This window comes from Hyperoodon ampullatus (genome assembly GCF_949752795.1).
Source record: "Hyperoodon ampullatus genome assembly, chromosome: 15".
NCBI classification, from domain to species: Eukaryota; Metazoa; Chordata; class Mammalia; order Artiodactyla; family Ziphiidae; genus Hyperoodon; species Hyperoodon ampullatus.
This window is the reverse complement of record NC_136928.1, coordinates 12,397,005-12,419,613: the sequence shown is the minus strand read 5'-3', so window position 1 is coordinate 12,419,613 and position 22,609 is coordinate 12,397,005. Positions and strand designations below refer to the sequence as shown.

The window sequence follows — 22,609 nt, the reverse complement described above, 5'->3', positions numbered from 1 at the left end:
CTGAGAGAGACAGAACGTGTTGTCAGTGAAGTCAGCGGCATTCAGTATGTGTCAGAAAGGCCCTGTGGAAAAACAGATCAGGGGGAGCTGGCAGGATGTCTGAACTCGTGAGACCAGGAGCCACAGAGCAGGGGAGATGAGAAGACAGCGGGAGTCTGAGCAAAGAGGGCTTAGGCTGCAGGAGCAAGGGAAGCGTGCCTGCCAGGCTCCCAGCGGATCTGGGAACAGGGCCTTTCTCATGGTAATGACATTTTAATGAGAAAAATGAAGTAAAGAGTAATGGGGTGGAGAAACACATGGTCTGGTCCACTTTATCTTGGGAGAAAGCCCAGGGAAAGGTTTTTGCGGGAGTCTGGACAGCCAAGCATAAGGTCACGAAGGGGACAGATCAGGTTATGCACAAAACGCTGGGCTGAGCACATCTACCTGGGAACTTCTTGGGCCGTCACTGCCAACCTATTATATCTCCCACGGTTGATGTTAAGTAAATCAAATGTTTGGGCTCCACAATCCCTGACATGGTCTGGTGCCCCAGAAGGAAACGACTATATGTGGAAGGTGTTCAACAGACCCAGAAGCCTTCCAATAAATCCTTCTTTTTGCCTACGAGGATTCAAGTTGGATTCCTGCCACTTGCAGACCAAAGAACCCCTGACTGGAGCAGGGAGGTAACATCGTGGAGGTCAAGGTGGCATGAAGTAGCCGGATGCACAGGAGGAGTGCTGTGGGTCACAGCAAGGGGAACCCCCTCCAGATGGGGCCATGGGAAAAACTTCATGGAAGTCAATCATTACAGGCCCTAACACAGGGCACTAATTATGTTCCAGGCAAGTGCAAGTATTTTCCATGGATGCTTTCATCAACCCTCTGCCAGGAAATTATCAATGTTCCCATTTTCTAGACTAGGATCTTAAAGTCCAAAATAGCTAAGAAACTTCTCTGAGATCTCAGAACTTGGAAATGGTAGAGGCAGGCACAGTGCAGGCAGTGTGGTTCCTGACCTTGGATTCTCAAAGGGTGCCCTGTGCTGCCTGCCAGCTGTGAATTACACACGTGGGCGCCAAGAGAGCTTTTTCTGGAACTTGACAGGGGGCTTTGGTGACTAGAGAGAAGGCTGAGGTGGGGGAGAAGGAGAGATGCTGACTTTCCTACCATGCCCAGGTCTGCGACGGTCCCGGTGATGCCTGGATCAGCAGTGCAGGTCCCCACTGAGCTCCCTGCGGTGTCTCTTGGAGCAGCACCCTGAGAATCTACACTGCTGGCTTCAGCGGCTCCTGATGCACCCTCCCCACGGTGGAGCTGGGGCTGGGTGGGGTCCTCTTCATCACTGGGCTTCAAGCACTGGGCCAGGAGTCTCCAAGCCTTGGTGTGACCACCTTTCCAGGTCTGGAGCTGGGCCACAGCATGGTGGGCCTTGGCTGCCCACTCCTGCTGAAGCCAGTCCTCTGGGCATTCTCGGAGCACAGGGACCCGCTGGGCTACCTCCTTGGTGAGGACGAGAATGCTCTCCAGAGCCATGAGAAGGTCTTCCTGGCAGGGCTCAGACTCCTGACCTCCAGCCACAATTCCCTGCACAGCTTGGATACCAGACACCATTCTTTCCAGAGAGCCTTCTGGCCGGGTCTGGGGGTCTTTGCAGACAGAGAGCCTTGGGCCGAAGGCACCTTGGAGGACGTGTTCATAGTCTGCATTGATGCTGCTGAGATGGCCAGTCAGGGCCTTGGCTTGAAGGGTGAGCTCCAAGCAGAGAAGTTCAAAGCGGGTGGACAGGCTGGGAGATGGTTTGGGGAAGGAGGCCAGGATCTGTGCCACATCCAGCAGAGCATCTGTGAGCACATGAACCTCCCTGCACAGAAAGGAGATCTCAGCCTTTACCTGCTCATCCCCACACAGAAGACAAGACAGCCTAGCAGCCTCTTGGAGCCTTTGAGAAACATCTGCTGCCTGAGCCAACCCTTCCTGCAGCCCCTGCTGGTCCTTCACAGCCTGTCGTAGTGGCAGTAGGAACAGGCCTTGTCTCCCGCTGAGCCTCTCCAGGCACTGGAGCAGGTCTTGGACAGCCACTGACCATAGAAGGCACCCATCCTCAATGCTCTCCTCCCACGACCTGGGGGCTTGGAAACCATCAGAGGCCAGAACTTTGTCCAAAAGCTGTTTGGCATGGGTCTCCGCCTCCTCCAATCTGCCTTGCACTTGTAAATGTGCTTCTGGATGCCCAGCTGAGTCAGAATCCTTCTTACCCGAATCCATGGGTCCACTTTTGACTGCTAGTTGAACCATTGAGGCTAAGTTCTGCTGAAGCTCCATGAACACTGTCATGTTCTCTTGAAGATCAGCTGCTGGGTTGTTGCAAAACAGCTGTTGACACAGAGAATACCAGTCACCAGCTATGGCTACCAAACTTTGCCTGGTTTCCCTGGTCTTCCCAGACAGTTGGAGAGCCACTTCCAGAAGCCTATCAGTTCTAGCAGTTGTGCAATGTTCTATCTCCCTTGCTAGGTCAATAATAGAAGGTGCCAGTGATGGGATTTCTTGGAGTCCAGTCATCCTCTCTGACCCCAGTGGTCCCTCTCCAGCCAGGGCCTCCTGAGCTGCCTCCACAGCTGCATCCTGGTCCTGCAGGATGGTGTGAGCTGAGGTCACTCCCTGGTGGCTCAGGCTGTCTACAGCAAGCATGGGTTTGCCGATGGCAGGGAGTGGAGAGCCCACCTTCTGTAGACCGGTGTCAAGAATCAAGGGGCAAAAAAGATGATCCCTAGGTGGATAGGAGGTGCCTTGGTCGCTTTTCCCCAACCCAGGCTCCCTTTGGTGTTTCAGTGCAGGAGCTGTGCAATTCTGGAGGCTGGAGAGAATGAAATAAGACCGTCTCTCAGGCATGTCAAACCTCTGGACTTGGTCCCGAAGGGGACTGAGGATATCTGGGTGGTTAGTTCCATCCAGCCCCTCTCGGATGCTCTGAGCTGAAGAGATCACATGTTTCGCCAAGGTTAATAGTGCATCTGTGTCCTGAGAGCCGTGCCCACCTGAACAGTGCTCCCCAGTTGCACCCAGGACCCGGGAGGATTGCTCCAGCTGCTGGATCAAGACTCTCAGGCCATTCCGGAAAATAGGATCTCGATCTTGGTCCACATACCTGCTCATCACCTGCACTATGTGTGTCCCTCGACCCTGTAAATATGCCACAAGTGGAGAAAACTCTCTGGAATCTCCACTCCTCAAAGCCCATGTAAAAAAGTCCAAGTGCTTGGTCATTTCCTGAATGGACACACTCAGGAACTCAGGAATATCGAGAACATCATCAAAACATGCTAATAAGCCTTCAGATGCCCTGGCCCACTCCTGAAGCAGAGCCTGCAGGGCAGCAGGGCTCCAGTCCAGACCAGACCCTTGGGGGCTTTGTGCAAAAAGCTGTTGCACTCTGACCACAAGCCCCCAAAGGCCTGCCATGGTGGCCTCCATATCTTTGCCAGTTTGCTGTCGTGGGCAGCAAACCAAGACCAAGTGAGCCACTCTGAACATCCGGTTGGCCTGGTCATGGAAAGCAGCGAGGAGAAGCTGGAGGTTCTCAGGCAAGGCCTCGCCATCGCACCGGGAGGAGACTGAGGGAGTAGCCAAGGCGGCCCGGACCAGTCTTTGAAGAGGGCTTTGCGTGTCGGTGAACGTGTCCACGATCTGGCGCAACAGCCCGGTGCGGACCCCCTGGGAGAGGTCCTCAGTCGCGGCCCACAGCGCTGCGCACTCCTCCCCCGGCTCCTGGCTGTTCCCGCCCGTCCCCGGAGGCCCGTCAATCGGGTCCAGGCGCCGGACGCCGGCGCTCCGCAGCTCCAGCAGCCGGCGGCAACGGGCCACTAGACGCAGGCGCTCGGGCGGCGGGGAGCAGGCGGCCAGGCGCATGCAGTGCCAGACCACGGCCGCCAGCGGCGCGTCCAGCCCGCCGCGCAGCCGCTTGGATCCAGGCGCCGCCAGCAGCTCCCGCAGCTGCCGCAGGCTCCGAAGGAGCGCGCCGTGCGCGGCGCGGGCCGCTGGGGCGGCGCCGGGCTCCAGGCGCCCTAGGAGCTCGCCCAGGGTCTTCCTGGCCAGAGCGAAGACGTGGCGCCGGGAGGCGGCCAGCCGCGGGTCGCGGGGACGCCGGAGGTGGCCGCGGGCGGCCACAAGCAGCGCGGGGACGCAGCCCCGCAGCAGGCGGCTGGCGCGGCCCAGGCGCTCCTCGGACCCGCGCGCGGTCAGGCCGCCCAGGCTCTGCAGCGCCACCGCCAGGTCGGCGAAGGGGCCGCGCAGCGAGGCCGCGTCGCCCGCAGCTTCCAGCGCGTCCAGGCAAGTCAGGCACCAGCCCGCCGCTCGCACCATCTTCCTCGCCGTCGCCGCGTCTTCCAGCAGCAGGACCTGTTTGGGCAATCGGGGGAAGAGAAGCTGGAAAATGCCTACACGTTTCTGGAGCCGAAGCGAGAGCAACGGCAGCTGCTTTTCCCCCATTGTGCAAATAAAGATCCTCCAAAAGACTAAAGAGAATCTGAGATAATAACAGTAATACTAATGATGACGATGTCACCTAAGAGTGACGTTTAAAGAAAACATTTGGCTTAACTGAAAATGTAAGCCCCTCTAAATTGAGCTACATTTAATGTGGGGTCCAATCTGGCTTTGAAGAGCCCTTCTCTTCACATTACAGGAGAAGCAGTCAACCGTCCACGCGGTAACCAACACATCACGAACGAAAGAGTGTTTAGGAAGCACTTACTGTTTGCATGAGGATGATGGGGGCTGGCGAGATGGCCTGTCCAAGAAGTGCCTCTAAGAAATCTTTCCTGGTCTGACTCTGTCGCTCCCTGACTGCTCTGTTCATCCCCTTCAACAGAGCTGGTACCCAGCCGCTTCCACGAGCCTGCCGTTCTTCCCCTCTCCTCCTCCCATCAGCAGGTGCCAAAGCGCTCTGGCTGTGCCTCTCTCATTTCCCCATTTCAATCTTTCTTTAATGAGGATCTGCTAAATTACAACTACACTCCCTCCCAATAACCCACAGTATTAAAGTTTAAATGATGAACATTATTAATATATTAATATTTGATAATAGTTGAGGCATATAACATTGTAACAGGGAGCGATGTAGCGAGCTAAAAGAGTTGTGACAGATGGTGGAATGTCAGGATGGAGAATGGGGAGTATTTGGAGGCTGAGGGGGTTATCCTGGCCCCTGAGATCCTCCCAGGTGTAAGGCAATGCAGCAAGTTAGCCAAATAGGCTGAGAGTTGCCCAGGTTTTGGTAGCTTTTCCCCAGGTAGCTCCTGGCCATGGGTAGGGTGGGAAATGCATCCCTTATCATTATGGTTTGGTGGCCAAGTGTGGGGATCAGGGGTTGCATGTGGGTTTAAGAACAGAGACTCAGTACGTCTACCCAGCTCCCTATGGCAGCTTCCACAATGAGCATTTATTAAATTGGTAATGAACTCTGCGATCTTGGCGTAAACTTGGGCAGGTTTCTCTCTCTGGGGTGGGCATCCCTTGTGGGAATGACATGCCCCGTCCATGCTTCCCAGCAATGAGCTCTCTGTGCAGACTAACGGGCCAGCCAGCTCTGACATCAGCCTCACCTTCGTGGTGTCTACCAGGATGTGCTGAGCTGTGGTCACTAGCTCCTCCTGGTGGCTCTGACATTCCGGCTGAAGATGGAGCTTCTGAGCTACCAGCGTGATATTCCTTGAAGACAGGATCAGAGACTCCGCGGCAACCCCCATTTCCTCCTGGAGCCACACTTCCTCAGAGTCTCCTGCCAGCCTGGACAGACATGTTCTTCGCTCAGCATTTACCAACACTCCATGAACGTAATGTTACAAAAAAGAAACATCCCAGTAAGGAAACTGTGACGCATAGAAGTTACAGAGCAGTATGAAGCCATTAAAGTGGTGATGTAGGTCTATATGTAAGGTGACAGAAGCCTCTCCAAGATGTGATATTGAGTGAATAAAACCAAACTACAGAGTAGTGTGTATGGCGAGATTTAATTTGTTTTCAATTAAGTGTAGATCTACATCGAGAGCCATTTATCGAGAAGGATAATCATCAAACTGTGGTTCTATCTTGGTGTCTTAAAATATGCTTTGTTCCTTTTTGAATTGCTCTCATTTTCTCTGCAATGAACACATATAATTACTACAGAAAACAATAAGCCTCTTTTTCTAAGGAAGAACTCTCTAGAATCTCATTGCAATCCATGTTATCAGGAGGAGATGTTTTGTGTAACAAAAATCAGTTACCATGAACACGGATGTCCACAGCAGCTGTTTTGTTCATGTGATTGCAAACATTTCTTTTTCAATAATAATCCCTAACCACACAAAACAAAACAAGAAAAGTCCCACCCCCTCCTGCCTGATCATATAATGGTTATTCTTTGCAAATGAGGCTGAGCTCTGTGCCTTTGGACTTGCAGGCTGGGAGGACACAGGAGTGCCAGCTTGAGTGATCTCAGAGAAGCTCCTCTCAGCTTTTGGTCCCTTACCTAATGGCAGCTGATTTCAATGCCCCTCATTCTTTCCTGCCCCAAACAATCCAGCTACCCTCATGTAAAATATCCCGAGTTCCCAGTGTGCAGAATCACACCAACCCAAAAAACCCAGCACAGCAAAACGTCGAAACACTGGGGGAAAGGAATATTGGAGAGAATATGTGACAGCTTTTGTCTTCCCTTATTTTACTTTTGACTCTTTGCGGAGAATTTGCACATCAGCTGCTCAGCCCATAAATTTGACACTCAGGCCGCTCAGCCCATAAATATGACTGTGCCACATCCTGGCAGCTGTTCAGTTGCAGAGCTGGGGCCCTCACACACTTGCTAACTTCCTGGGCTTTCTCATGGGAGAGAAACATAGCAGTCAAGAATCAGGGTTGTATATGTGAAATGAGGTTGTGGAGTCCAGTCTTAAGGCAATTAATAGCTGTGTTCAAATATATGACCTTGAGTACCAGCTACTTCATACAGAATAGAAACTCTGCAGTGATCTGCCCAAATGAATCTTCTGATGACCTGCTGACCTTCCCAACTCTCCTCCCTCTTCCTGAGACCTTTGGGACATTTTTCAATCCTTTCTCCCCTCACTCTCTTCCCTACTTTTAGATTCGGCTGAGGTAGTTTAATGTTTTGAATTTGAAGACTCAGTTAGAATTTCCCTTAGCATTGCATCTCTTTTTCAAGAATTTTGATTCTTAACCATTCCAAGATGCGGTACTATTATCCTTTACAAAGTTCTGTTCTTCTTCATCTTCCCTTATCTTGAGGTCTTTGGTTTCTGTTTGTGTTGTTTATCAGTATTTTTCTGGGTTTTCTTGATTTCTTAAGTTGGGGTACATGGTTATATGGTCACTAAATCCTTGTTTATCTGCATTCATATACTTCCTGTTTCAGGTTAATGATGAGGTGTCTGGATAGAGCGTTCTTAATCGCAGGCCTTTCCTCTTCGCAGCCCATAGACTTGTTACCAGCATCTTCTGCCCTCCAGAGTTACAGGTGAGAAATATGAAGCCAGTCTATTTGATGCCAGTCTAATTGACCTTCCTTTATAAGTAATTTGTTTTTCTTTTGTCTGGAAGCACCAAGAGTTCAGGAATTATGCCAACATATGCTTTATATATATCTTTCCTCCGCAATCTCACCCAGAACCCAGGGAGCAGTTTTTATGTACAGATTTGGGTCATTAATTGGCTCAGAGAAATTTTCTTCTATTATTTGTTTAATTATTGCCTCTCCTCAATCTCTTCATGTTTCTCCTTCTAGAAGCCCCATTAGCTGAAAATTGGGTCTCCTGGATCTGTCCTTCAATTCTACTCTATTTTACATGTGTGATTTCTATATCTTTCTGCTTTTGCTCTTTGGCCAAATTATATTGATAGCTTGCTCTTTCAGATCAATAATTGAATCATAATAGTAAATATTCTTGGGACTCCCCTGGTGGTCCAGTGGTAAAGAATCTGCCTTCCAATGCAAGGGACGTGGGTTTGATCCCTGGTCGGCAAACTAAGATCCCTCATGCCACGGGCAACTGATCTCGAGTACCGCAAACTACAGAGCCCACGCAACACAACTAGAGAGAAGCCCACGTGCTACAACAAAGAGCCCACACGCTGCAATGAAAAATCCCTCATGCCTCAACGAAGATCCCGTGTGCCTCAAGTAAGACCTGATGCAGCCAAAAATAATGAATAAATAAATAAATAAAATAGTAAATATTCTCAAACTTTTGCTTCAAGCCATGAGAGTATCAGACCAACCTTCCCACCAAGAACACTGGTAAAAGATGGATGAAATATTTTTTAAAACCCAGATACTTTAAGGTGCTAGAGATCAACCAAGGCAGCCAAGATTTATTCCCAAGTAACGCAGGCCAAGAGGCACAAAAGCCATGTACAAAGTAGCAGCTATGCCAAGACTTCAGTAGTCTCATGGTACTGAGAAAATAAAAATTAGAGGTTGGGTCTCATCAATGTGAAGGAAACCTGATGAGTATCCCAGGATTTCAGCTGAGACCCCAAAGGCTACACCTTAGAAGTAAGAATGGGAAATAGACATCTCCTAACAAAGACTGAAACTAGTCTTGAAGCATCTCAAGGTTTTGATTGGAGAAGAGTGACCTATCCCTACTTTACCTGCCCATCAGAATAAAATTAAATTCTCTCTGGAAGGAGACAATACTACAATTTTTATACATTATGTATTGTATTCAGGTTTTTTTTAATTAGCCCACATGAAAAGATAAAGGTAGCATCTCAAATTATTTTGGTAAAGATAGACTTTATAATAAATAGTGCTGGGGGAGTTCCCTGGTGGTCTAGTGGTTAGGATTCGGCACTTTCACTGCCGCGGCCCGGATTCAGTCCCTGGTCAAAACACTGAGATCCCACAAGCTGCGTGACCAAAAAAAATAATAAATACATATATAAATAGTGCTGGGACAACTGAGTAGACATCTGGAAAAATATAAAGTGAGATTCCTATCTTAAGCCATACACAAGACTGAACTCTGAGTAGATTAGGCAATCTGAATATAAAATCAAAACTATACAAGTACTAGAAGAAAATGTGAGTGAATTCTTCTTTAATCTTGGTGTGAGAAAACCTTTGTAACTATGACTCAAAACCAAAAGGCAATAAAAGAATAAGTTGACAAATTTAACTACATAAAAATTTTAAATTTCCATGGCAAAAAAAAAAACCACACGTAAAATATCAAAAGACATACAGTAAGCTGGGAAAAGATTTTTGCAATATATATGACAGACAAAGTTACTAACCTTAATGTATAATATATTCAATGTTTATAAACCTAATGATATAACTCTGCACCATACACTTTGCTTTTATCACTTAATAGTGTATGTGTTTTGGATTAATACATAACCTAACATACACTACAAAGGGCTAATAACCTAATTATATTTCAATAGATTCAACATGTAATATATAATATGTTTCAACCCAGAAATCTCACTACAAAGAATCTACCACCTCCAACAATATGAAAGCACATATGCACAAGGTTATTTACTGCAGCATTGTTTATAATTTCAAATATTGGAAACAACCTAAATGTGCATTCATACAACAGTGGTTGAATAAATTATGGTGCATTCATACACACAGTGGAGTTATACAACTCCATATAAAAAAGTAAGGAAAATTTCTATGAAATGATATGTGTGATCTCCATGATATATTAAGTAAAATAATCAAAGTGCACAACAATATCTGTAACATACCCTTCATGTAAGAAAGAAGACATTAGGGGCTTCCCTGGTGGCGCAGTGGTTGAGAGTCCACCTGCCGATGCAGGGGACATGGGTTCGTGCCCCGGTCTGGGAAGATCCCACATGCCGCGGAGCGTCTGGGCCCGTGAGCCATGGCCGCTGAGCCTGCGCGTCCGGAGCCTGTGCTCCGCAACGGGAGAGGCCACAACAGTGAGAGGCCCGCGTACCACCAAAAAAAAAAAAAAAAAGAAAGAAGACATTAAAAATACACATGTCAAAATTAACCAGAATGTGGGGAAATCCCAAAATAAAATATGAAAAGTAACAAATGAACCTAACTAATCACTGAAGTTGTCAGAATTCTAAGATCGCCCGCAAGGCTCTCATCCCCTGGTGTACACACCCTGTGTAATGGCCTCCCCTTGAGTGTGGGTGGGACCTGTGAATAGGATGGGTTGGCAGCCTGTGATTATGTTATATTATAGGAAAAAGGGGTTTGTTGATATAATTAAGGCCCCTAGTCATTGGCTTGAGTTAATCAAAGGAGGATTATCTTGGGCTGGATTGACCATAGCAGATGAGCCATTAAAAGGGCAAGTGGGTCCTTCTTGAAGAGACAGATTTGAAGCAGCAGAGACACTCTCCTGTTAGCCTTGAAGAAGCAAATTGCCACACTGTGGAGAAGGCCATATCTCAGGGCCTCAGTTCTCCAATCCCAGAGGACTGAATACTGCCAGCAGCCAGTGAGCTTGGAAGGGGACCTGAGCCTCAGATGAGATTGGGGCCCACCTGACACCTGGGTCATCTGGCTCACCCAGCCAGATGAGACCCACAGCAGCAAACCAGCTACCCCAGGCCCAGACTCCTGACCCACAGACACTGTGAGATGATAAATGGGTGTTGTTTTCAGCAGCTAAACTGGTGGTAATTTGTAACGCAGCAGTAGAAAATGAATACGATTTCAAATGAATAACACTGAAGGGGATGGGGAAGAAAAAAACTAACCTAAGTAACTCTAGAGAACAATATTTTTCCAGGAGAGGGTCAGGATAAAAACGGTAAGAACTACATAAAAATGCTTCCCACTAGTAATCTGTTTCTCATATGGTCACAGGTTAAATTTGCTATTCCTTCACGTGTATAGGGCTGAAAATAAGTGGATATATTGTGGGTAATGAGTACCAGGATTCTCATTTTTGGAGAAAGAAGCTGCAAATAAGGAAAGGAGAAGATAAGAAAGAACCTTGTGAGGTTGGATTGGACTTGGAGATATGAATATGCGATTATATATATATATATATATATATATATATATATGCATTCAGAGACATAGAAATAAATAGTCAATGTATGTGTGCCCATGGATTAGGATACATACATATATTTCTTAGCTCTGTCTGCTGAGAGGCCCGAGGAGCAATGACACACCAGTAGTAATGAGTATATTTAAAGCCCAGATCTTGGTTTCTAAATGCTCTTATCCTTCAGTAAAGGAAACCACGGTTCTTTGGGGGAAGAAGTTAATTCCAGGGCTCAGGCTGGAAAAATACAAGATGAGTCTGAAAAATAAGTGGGTCCTTTAAAAAAATGGAGACATTTTCAAAAGGACACAAGAGCTGATTGGAAGGAACTCCTGATGACCAAAACTGGATTGAATTAAACAGTAAAATAATGACAATATTGGATTATAAGCCATAGAACGAAATAAATATCCAGTATAAATCATTGAATATATACATATAATTGAATACATAAATTGAGGGAAAAAGGATATTATTTCTGCACAGAAGAATTCCAGTTTACATACGTAGAAGAAATGAGAGGAATTTTAAAAATTATTAGGCAAACATCATAGTAACAATTCTTACAGGCAAGATACACTAATGGATAAATGGATGAAAGTTTGAAGAGAAACAGAACAGTTACAGAAATTACTCCAAGACACTTATGAATTACAAAAGGAAAAATAGTGGAGAAATCTATCGGTTAGTTAGCAACTCAACTAAATGATAAAGTTTAAAATCACTAGTAATAAGATAGATCAACCTCATGATAGAATGCATAAAGAAGGCCACATCAGGGCTTCCCTGGTGGCGCAGTGGTTGAGAGTCCGCCTGCCGATGCAGGGGACACGGGTTCCTGCCCCGGTCCGGGAAGATCCCATATGCCGCGGAGCGGCTGGGCCCGTGAGCCATGGCCACTGAGCCTGCGCGTCCGGAGCCTGTGCTCCGCAACGGGAGAGGCCACAACAGTGAGAGGCCCGCGTACCAAAAAAAAAAACCCAAAAAAGAAACCAAAAAGAAGGCCACATCACTTCTGTGATATTCTTGCCAAAAAATGCATAACCTCAATCTAATCTAATCATGACAAAACAATCTGACAAACCCAAATTAATAGATATGAAAGTACTAAATAACTGACTGCAAAATAACTGACCAAGACTAATCACAGTATCAGGGTCATAGAAGACAAAGAATGAAGAACTGACACAGATTGGAAAATCTTAAGGAGAGACCATTAAATGCAATGTGGAACCCTGAATTCGATCCTGGAACAGAAAAAGAACATTAGGAGGAAAACTGGCGAAGTTTAGGGCCTCCCTGGTGGCGCAGTGGTTGAGAGTCCGCCTGCCGATGCAGGGGATACGGGTTCGTGCCCCGGTCTGGGAGGATCCCATATACCGCGGAGCGGCTGGGCCCGTGAGCCATGGCTGCTGAGCCTGTGCATCCGGAGCCTGTGCTCCGCAACGGGAGAGGCCACAACAGTGAGAGGCCCGCGTACCACAAAAAAAAAAAAAAAAAAAAAAAAAAAAAAAACTGGCGAAGTTTGAATGAGGTTTACAGTATAGTTAATAGTATTGTATCAATGTTAATTTCCTGGTTTTGAAAATTGCACTATGGATATATAAGTTGTTAACATTAGGGAAAATGAGGTGATGTGTGTACCTGAACTCTATTATTTTTTAACAGCTTTCTTGCGGTAGAAGTGACACACACATATTTAGTATAAATTTTAATAAGCTTGACACGTATTCGCCCATCAAAGCATCACCACAAGATAGTGAACACCTATCCAACACCTCTGAAACTTTCCTAATGCCCTTTGTGCTCCCTCGTTCCTGACTTACAGCCTGGGCCCCCCAGCCCACCTATCCCTGGCTTTCTGTCACCATAGATCAGCTTGCATTATCTAAAGTTCTGTGTAAATGAAAAAAATGTGATCTTTTGTGTCTGAGTTCTTTCATGCAGCATCATTCTTTCTGAGATCCATCCATGTCATTTGTAGTTCATTCCTTCATACTGCTGGATAGTATTCCATTGTATACTTATACCACAGTTTGTTTATTCATTTGTCAGTTGATGGATATTTGGGTTGTTTTTAGCTTTGGGCTATTACAAAGAAAGCTGCTGTGAGCATTGGTGTATAACACTTTGTGTGCACATATGCTGTCATTTCTCTTGAGTAAATACCTAGTGGTAGTAGACATATGTTTACTTTTAAAGAAACTGCCAAAATGTTTTCCAAAGTAGTTGTACCATGTTGCATTCTCATCAGCAGTGTGAGAGGTCCAGTTCCTCCACATCCTCACCACACTTGGATTGTCTTTTAAAATTTAGTCATTGCAATAACATGTTCAATGCTATCTTTTTTAAAATTTATTTATTTATTTATTTATTTATGGCTGCGTTGGGTCTTCGTTGCTGTGCGTAGGCTTTCTCTAGTTGCAGTGAGCGGGGGCTACTCTTCGTTGCGGTGTGCGGGCTTCTCGTTGCAGTGGCCTCTCCCGTTGTGGAGCACGGGCTCTAGGCACACGGGCTTCAGTAGCTGTGGCACACAGGCTCAGTAGTTGTGGCTCACGGGCTCTAGAGTGCAAGCTCAGTAGTTGTGGCGCACGGGCTTAGTTGCTCTGCGGCATGTGGGATCCTCCCAGACCAGGGCTCAAATGTGTCCCCTGCATTGGCCGGCAGACTCTTAACCACTGCGCCACCAGGGAAGCCCTGTAATGCTATCTGGTGGTTTTCATTTGTATTTCCCTAATGGCTAATAATGTTTTATCTTCATGAAAATTTTTTCATATGCTTACTTACCATCTGCATAGCTCCTTTGGTAAAGTATCAATTCAAATCTTTTGACCATTTTTATTAAGTTGTTTGTTTCCCATTACTGAGATTTGATGGTTCTTTACATATTTTTGATACAAGTTCTTTATCAGATAGATGCTTTGTAAATATTTTCTCCCAGTCTCCGGCTTCTTTTCATTCTCTTAGTAGTAGCTTCTTTTCATTCTCTTCTTTTGAAGAGCAAAAGTTTTTTTATTTTTTGAAAAAGTCTAATTTGTTCTTTTATGGATCATGCATTTGGCATTATGTTTAAGAAATCTGTTCTTAATCCAAGATCTCAAAGATTTTTTTCCCTATGGTTCCTTCTAGAACTTTTATAGATTTAGGATTTATATTTAGGTCTGTGATCCATTTTGAGTTAATTTTTGTATATAATCTAATATAGTATGTATCAAAGTTCATTTTTTTGGTATACGAATATCCAATTATTCCAGCACTATTTGTTGAAAGACTAAGCATCCTCCACCGATTTGCCTTTACACCTTTGTAAAAAATCAATACTGGGCTTCCCTGGTGGCGCAGTGGTTGAGGGTCCGCCTGCCGATGCAGGGGACGTGGGTTCGTGCCCTGGTCCAGGAGGATCCCACATGCCGCGGAGCGGCTGGGCCCGTGAGCCATGGCCGCTGAGCCTGCGCGTCCGGAGCCTGTGCTCCGCAGTGGGAGAGGCCACAGCAGTGAGAGGCCCACGTACCGCAAAAAAAAAAAAAAAAAAATCAATACTAATTTATATTAGAGCCTAAAAAGTCAAGGATTCATGTTGTACTGAACTAATTCATGCATAGTGTACAACATTAAAAGGATAATATAAAAATGCATAACTGCATAATAGAAGAGACATCATATAGAATATTTATTGGACCACAGTATAATTATGCTAGAAATCAGAAAGGTAACTAGAAAATCTCCAACTGTGTGGTCCAGGAGAGACTGAAGTTGGAAGTGGAGGGCAGAGAAGGTGTGTTAAACCGTCTTCCCCAGGGCTGCTGTGATGCTCATGCTGACTGTGCAGTCACAGCCCCAAAGGCACGATTCACCCAGACTCTGAAGTGAGTGGTACCCTGTGGGATGTGCAACCTAGGGACCCTTCCCTGTTTACCAACCAGTATGATCATATATATGAATGGTAAACACATAAACATATATACAGGCATATCCATGGATAGATATGCTTTATATGAATTTTTAAAATGAAAATGGAGAGGTAGGGTAGAAAAAAGGATGGGAAGAAGGAGTGGGAAGGAGAGAGAGAAAGCAAAAATATCTGGAATCAATATATACCAAATGTTCACAGTGGTTACCTATGGGCTGTAGACTTATGGGTAATTCTTTTCTTCCTCAGCTCATTCATATTTTCTAAATGTTCATCGTATGATACATTTTTAAGCAAAAGGGAACATATGCTTTGTTGGCCTCTTCTTGTGGGGTCTTCCCTGTAGCCCCGTCCTGATGCCAGTGCTGGTCTGCTGATGTGGCAAGTTCCTTCTGGCCTCCTGAGGGCTTACACAGCAGAGAGAAACACTGGAACTTGCCAGCCAGAGAGAAACACTTAGCACGTTGTGTACAGATTGCCTCCATTTGCCCTCTCCTGAGAACTGCTGGAGGAGCTGTCCTGAAAGCCAAGGGAACCAAACCCAAGTCAGAATATGAATTATTTGCAGTGTCACTCGGATTTGATGGGCTGGACCATATCCCACGATCATGAGCACAGATAATTCTCTTTATAAATAATTTACTTGCCCGGAACAGACGATACAGTAAATGCATTTATAATGAAGCAGACAAAAAGGATATTTAACTTCTCCCAAAGTTTTGTGTGCCCTTTTTTGTGTGTGATTACAAAATGCATTGCATTAAAAACTTAGAATGTACAAAAGAGCATTGAATTAGTATAAAATCACTCTATTCTCAAACTCCTAAGTAAATTATTGTAAAAATTTTGGCAAGTTTCTTTCCATGAATTTTTTTTTTCCTTTCACATCACTGGGGTCACACCATGTACAGTGCCTCTGGCTGCATATCTTGTGTGTGTGTATTAAAATATACATAACATAAAACTTACCATCGTACCCATTTTTAAGTGCACAGCTATTGTGGCATTAAGTACATTCACATTGTTGTGCAACTATCATCACCATCCATCTCCAGAACTTTTTTCAACATCTCAAATTGAAACTCTTTTTTTTTTTTAAGATTTAATTTTATTTATTTTTGGCTGCATTGGGTCTTTGTTGCTGCGCGCCGGCTTTCTCTAGTTGCGGCGAGTGGGGGCTACTCTTCGTTGTGAGTGGGCTTCTCATTGTGGTGGCTTCTCTTGTTGCGGAGCACGAGGTCTAGGCATGTGGGCTTCAGTAGTTGCAGCACATGGGCTCAGTAGTTGTGGCTCGCGGGCTCTAGAGTGCAGCCTCAGTATTTGTGGCGCACAGGCTTAGTTGCTCTGTGGCATGTGGGATCTTCCCGGATCAGGGCTCAAACCCGTGTCCCCTGCATTGGCAGGCAGATTCTTATCCACTGCACCACCAGGGAAGTCCCTCAAATTGAAATTCCATAGCCATTAAATGATAACTTCCCATCTTCCCCCTTCCTGAGCCCGCCCCTCACCACCCCTGGCAACCACCATTCTACTTTCTGTCTCTATGAATTGCACTACTGTAGGAACCTCACATAAGTGGAATCACACAGTATTTGTCTTTTAGTGCCTGGTTTATTTCACTTAACACTAAGTCCTCAAGGCTCATCCATGATGTAGCATGTGTCAGAATTTCCTTCCTTTTTAAGGCTAATACTCCCCTGTATGTGTACACCACATTTTGTTTATGCATTCATCTGTCTAGTGACACTTGAGTTGTGTCCACCTTTTGACTATTGAAAATAATACTGCTGTGAACATGGGTATACAAATATCTGTTAGAGTTCCTGCTTTCAATTCTTTTTAATATAGAACCAGGAGTAGAATTGCTGTATCATATGGTAATTCCATTTTTGGTTTTTTGAGGACTCATGTACAGTTTTGAATCCTCTCTGCTTCTAATTCACTTAACTTTTGAGCATGAGGTGTTTTTGTTTTTTTTTTTAATTTTTGGCTACGTTGGGTCCTCATTGCTGTGCATGGGCTTTTTCCCTGGTTGTGGTGAGTGGGGGCTACTCTTTGTTACAGTGTGCAGGCTTCTCATTGCAGTGGCTTCTCTTGTTGCAGAGCATGGACTCTAGGCGCACAGGCTTCAGTAGTTGCAGCACACAGGCTCAGTAGTTGTGGCTCGCGGGCTCTAGAGCACAGGCTCAGTAGTTGTGGCGCACGGGCTTAGTTGCTCCGCAGCATGTGGGATCTTCCTGGGCCAGGGCTCGAACCCATGTCCCCTGCATTAGCAGGCAGATTCTTAACCACTATGCCACCAGGGAAGCCCCCATGAGTATCTTTTTAACAATGTTTTTGTAGCTCTTCATAATTTCTAACTTCCAAAAATTTTTGCGAAAATAATACAACAAACTCCAATATATCCTTCAGTAAGATTCACCAACTGTTCTCATTTTGCCACATTTTCTTTATCATTCTCTCTTTTTGTGTATGTATGTGTGTGTGTGTATAGAAAGTTCCAGATATGATGCTTCTTTACCCTGAAATGATTTAGTGTGGATTCCCTAAGAACAAGCACATTCACTTTCATAACCACAACACAATTATCAGAAATTAATCAGAAAATTAAACATTGGTACAATGCCATTATGTAATCCAAAATTCATATTCTAAGTTTGCTAATTGCTCCCAATCTGAGGACATGTATGAAATTTAATTGTCGAGTCCTGTGGTGGGCAGTTCTAAAGATGCCCCCACCCCAACGTTCCCATCCCCTGGTAAGTCAATCAAGTGTTAGTCAGGTACTGTGGGAAGGGACTTTGCAGATGCAATTAAGGTGACCTTAAAATAGGGAACTTATCCTGGACTATCCAGGTGGGTCAAAGTAATCACATGAGCCCTTAAAAGCAGAAGAATAAGGCAGAAGGGGAAGTCAGAGAGGTCTGAAGTGTGGGCAAACTTGGCCCGCCATTGCTGGAGGGGCCACAGGAATGCAGGCAGCCTTGAAGAGGAAAGATGAGCCTCTGGCTGAGAGCCAGCAAGAGACTGGGTTCCTCAGTCCCATGACCACAAGGGACAGCCTGAATGAGCCTGGAAACGAATTCTTCCCAGAGCCTCTACAGAAGAGCCCGGCCCATGGACACCTGATTTTGGCCTGTGAGACCCAAAACGGAGGAACCAGCCAAGCCCACCAACTTCAAAACTCCGAGGTACTAAATTTGTGTTGTGTTAGGTCCCTAAGTTTGTGATAACTTGTTACAGCAGCAAAAAAAAAAAAACTAATACACATCCCCTCAGTCTCCTTTAATCTGGAGCAGTTCCTGAGACTTTGTCTTGACCCCTGACACTTTATGGAAAATACAAGCCATTTATTTGTAGAAGGTCTCTGAATTTGAGTTTTTCTGATATATATATATATATTTGGCCATGTGCATGATCACCCGACCAGGGACTGAACTCGGGTCACAGCAGTGAAAGTTCTGAATTCTAACCGCTAGACCACCAGGGAACTCCCTGATATTTTACTAATAGATTCAGGTTCTACATCTTGGCAATTGATTCCACAGAAGTGGTGCTGTGTCCTTCTCAATGGCCCACATCAGTGGGCATGTGGTGTTGCTTTTGTCCCAATAACAGTAATGTTAACCTTGATCACTTGGGTAAAGTGATATCTGCCAGGCTTCTCCTCTGTAAAACTACTATTTCCCCTTTGTAAATAATAGATACTCTGCCGGAAGATAACTAGAGACAATACAAATATCCTGCTCCTCATTAAACTTTTGCCCACTAATTTTAGCATCCACTGATGACCCTTGCCTGGAACAGTTATTATTATGATAGGTGCATTCTCTGTTCATATTAATTCTAGCTCTATATTAGCTTAAAATTTTTGTTTGATAGCCCAGTTCCCCATGTAAAGCAATACTACAAGTATTTCCCCTAATTAGTAAATGTTAATTGACATTTTAAGCATCTATTTTGTTTTATTGTTTCACCATAAGGTTATATCATGGTTTACTAAACTAGGTCATTTAGCTTGTTTCTACTTTTTCACAATTTTAAATAATGACACAACAAATGTCCTTGTAAATACATCTTAGCTCATATTTGTGAGTATGTCCTTTGGATAAATTAGTAAGATTGGAATTAATGAGTCAACAGGTACATATTTCTAAAGTCTTGGATCTATTTTATCAAATTACCCTCTAAAACACCAATTTCCATTTCTATCATGAGTATATGAGATGACTCATGTCTGCCAACACAGCATTATCATTATTCTTTAATAGTTGCTGATATGCTGGTCCAGAAAAATAGTATCTTACCATTTTAATTTTCATTTCTTTGTTTGCTAAATGTTTGGTAAAAGAATGATTGAGGATTAGTAAGATTGAATATATATTCCAGATTTTAAAATTCATTTTTATTTCTTTTTCACTGAAATAGCTGTACTTTCCTTACTTTTCTATTTATGTATTTGGCTTTTCCTTGTTGATATTGTTGTATGTTTCCTTTCTGTTTGATCCACTGCTCCTGAGAGCAAGGACTGTGAATATCTTATTCGTGCTACATTTCAGCACTTAGAATAGTGCCTGACACTTTAGGAGGTGGTAGATAAATACATGTTGGATGAAAACATGTATTCTTAGTGGAAAACTCAGTCAGCTAATTCTGAAATGTTTGCCTTCTATCTTTTTTTTTTTTTTGCGGTACGCGGGCTTCTCACTGTTGTGGTCCCTCCCGCTGCGGAGCACAGACTCCGGACGCCCAGGCTCAGCGGCCATGGCTCACGGGCCCAGCCGCTCTGCGGCATGTGGGATCCTCCCGGACCGGGACACGAACCCGTGTCCCATGCATCAGCAGGCGGACCCCCAACCACTGCGCCACCAGGGAAGCCCCTGAAATGTTTGCCTTTTGAAATTACATCCAGACTAATAAATAACAACATATTAAGTAGCTTTGCTTTATGTTTTATCAATTTACTTGTCACACCTGACTTCTTTCCAAAAGTATCTAAGGAGACTATAATAAGGCTCTATTTATACTCTTCTTCTGCAAACTTGTCAGAGTAAAGCGCTCGAGTTGTTTAAATTTATTACCTTTGGGCAATTTGCACAAACTCTTCACTAGCTTGAGCCAATTCCTCTGCCATCTTCTCCAAAGAGGCAAATACTTCATTGTCCATGTCTTTCCTCTCCATTGAGATGATCAGATGGCAAAGCTGAACAGTCATTGGTGAGATGATTCTCTCAATGGCCTTGTTCTGTATCATGGAGCCAATGTCATCCAAGAGGAAAGACTCCATCTGTGGACAGAAGTATGACATGGCTGAGATGAAAAGAGGAAGGCTCAGACTTGCCCTTATAGTTAAGACATAATAGATTACAACAGGTCAAAGTGCCTGCTATAACATTAAGAAAAGTCAGATAAATTATAAAAATTATATTCCAAATACATCAGAGAGCTGTGGCAGCAAGGATTATGAGACAGATTAAAATTCCAGGAATGAGAGAATCTTTCAGAGATTGGTTAGTGTAGATGACTATTTTCTTAAGGGAATTTGTTATTCTGGGCACAGGCTGAGGAACAGGGCCTGGACAATTCAGAAGCCCAGTGCTGGGGGAAACAAGTAAAAAGAAAACTTTTATAATAAAAAAACCTCACACTGAGAAACATTACATAGTCCAACTGCTGAAAATTAAACACAAAGAGAAAAAATTTGTGAGCATCCAGAGAAAAAGTCACTCTATCTCTAAAGGAACAATCTTAAATTTAACAGGTGACTTCTCTATAGAAACAAAGGAATACAGAAGATAATGGAATGGCATCTCTAAAGCGATAAAAGAAAATCATTGCTAACCTAGAATTGTATACCCAGTGAAATATGCTTTTAAAAAAATGAATGTGCTGGGGTGATAGAACAGTCCTAAATCTTGATTGTTGTGATTATGTAAATGTGTACATTTGTCAAAAGTTGCAGAATTGTACACTAAAAGAGGGTAAATTTTACTGTATGTAAACTGTGCTTTCTTTTTATGAAAAAAATAAGGAAACAAAGGCATCTTCAGACAAACGAAAACCAAGGGGATTTGTTGCCAGCAGGAACTGCACTGAAAGAAAAAAAAGGAGTTTATCAGGCAGGAGGAAGATGATCCAAAGAGGGAAACAAATGCAGAAGAAAAAGAACAGCAGAAGGGTAACATACGATATTGCTTATACAAAAAAATAATAGTATATAATGGTATATTTTGTAGAGTTTAAAATATATGTAGATCTAAAATGCATGACATGAGGTGGATGGACCTAGAGACTGTCATGCAGAGTGAAGTAAGTCAGAAAGAGAAAACAAATACCGTATGCTAACACATATACATGGAATCTAAAAAAAAAATGGTTCTGAAGAACCTAGGGGCAGGACAGGAATAAAGACGCAGACGTAGAGAATGGACTTGACGACACAGGGAGGGGGAAGCTGGGACGAAGTGAGAGAGTGGCATGGACCTATATACACTACCAAATGTAAAATAGATAGCTAGTGGGAAGCAGCTGCATAGCACAGGGAGATAAACTCAGTGCTTTGTGTTCACCTAGAGGGGTGGAATAGGGAGAGTGGGAGGGAGGGAGACGCAAGAAGGAGGAGATATGGGGACATATGTATATGTATAGCTGATTCACTTTGTTATAAAGGAGAAACTAACACACCATAGGCCCGTGAGCCATGGCTGCTGAGCCTGTGCGTCCGGAGCCTGTGCTCCACAACGGGAGAGGCCACAGCAGTGAGAGGCCCGCGTATCGCAAAAAAAAAAAACAAAAAAAACAGGGAAAACCATTGTAAAGTAATTATACTCTAATAAAAGTGTTAAAAAAATAAAATGCATGACAGGGAATTCCCTGGTGGCCCAGTGGTTAGGACTCGGTGCTCTCACTGCCGAGGGCCTGGGTTCAATCACTGGCCGGGGAACTCAGATCCCTCAAGCCATGAGACATGGCCAAAAACAAAAAAAGAAATAAAATGCATGACAATCATAACAGAGAGCAGGATGGGGTAAATGTTGTCAGAGTGTTCTAGGGTTGCAGCATCATTAAGAAATTAGTAAAAATAATCATCTGTGTTAAACTATAATAATGTAAGGACACATATTATAATCTCTAGCTTAACCACTAAAAAAGTGAAGGAAAGTGTAATTAAAAAGTTATTACATGGAAATAACAGAAAAATTACAATTTTGATTGATTTTTAAAGTCAAGAAAAGGAGAAAAATGGCATAAAACAGATACCGAATAGAAAAGTCATCCCAGTAAGACAGTATATATATATATTTGTGTGTATATTGTGTGTATATATATATATATATATACACACACACACAAATACATCTAATTACATAAAATGTAAACAGATTGGATTCATCAAGTAAAAGACTAAAATTGTCAGTCTAGATAAAACAAATTCATTCTAATTATAATACAGTAATCCTGCTTACAGGAGACATAGTTAAGGGCATAGAGAGAGATTGAAAATAAAATAAAGAAGCGTACCATGGAAATGTTACCTAAAAGAAAGCTGTTTTGCTATAACTAATGTCTTACAGAGTAGACCGAAGACAAGAAATATTACTGGAGATGAAGAGGGTTACTTCATAGACATGACAAATCTCCCATGCAGTAGAATTCCAAATAA

General features: G+C 44.1%; 1 protein-coding gene across 1 annotated transcript in view; it reads right to left on the bottom strand.

Annotated features, from left to right (window-relative positions):
• LOC307063981 (uncharacterized protein) overlaps nt 1-20,200 on the bottom strand; it is a gene marked incomplete at both ends in the record, with an annotated part of 32,986 nt that extends 12,786 nt beyond the window's left edge. Inside the window, 3 exons of the mRNA XM_079720394.1 lie at nt 1,153-4,383; nt 5,589-5,772; nt 20,028-20,200. Coding sequence (XP_079576520.1) covers nt 1,153-4,383; nt 5,589-5,772; nt 20,028-20,200 — 3,588 coding nt within the window. The remainder of the gene's footprint in view (nt 1-1,152; nt 4,384-5,588; nt 5,773-20,027) is intronic.
• Between the last annotated feature and the right edge of the window lie 2,409 nt (nt 20,201-22,609).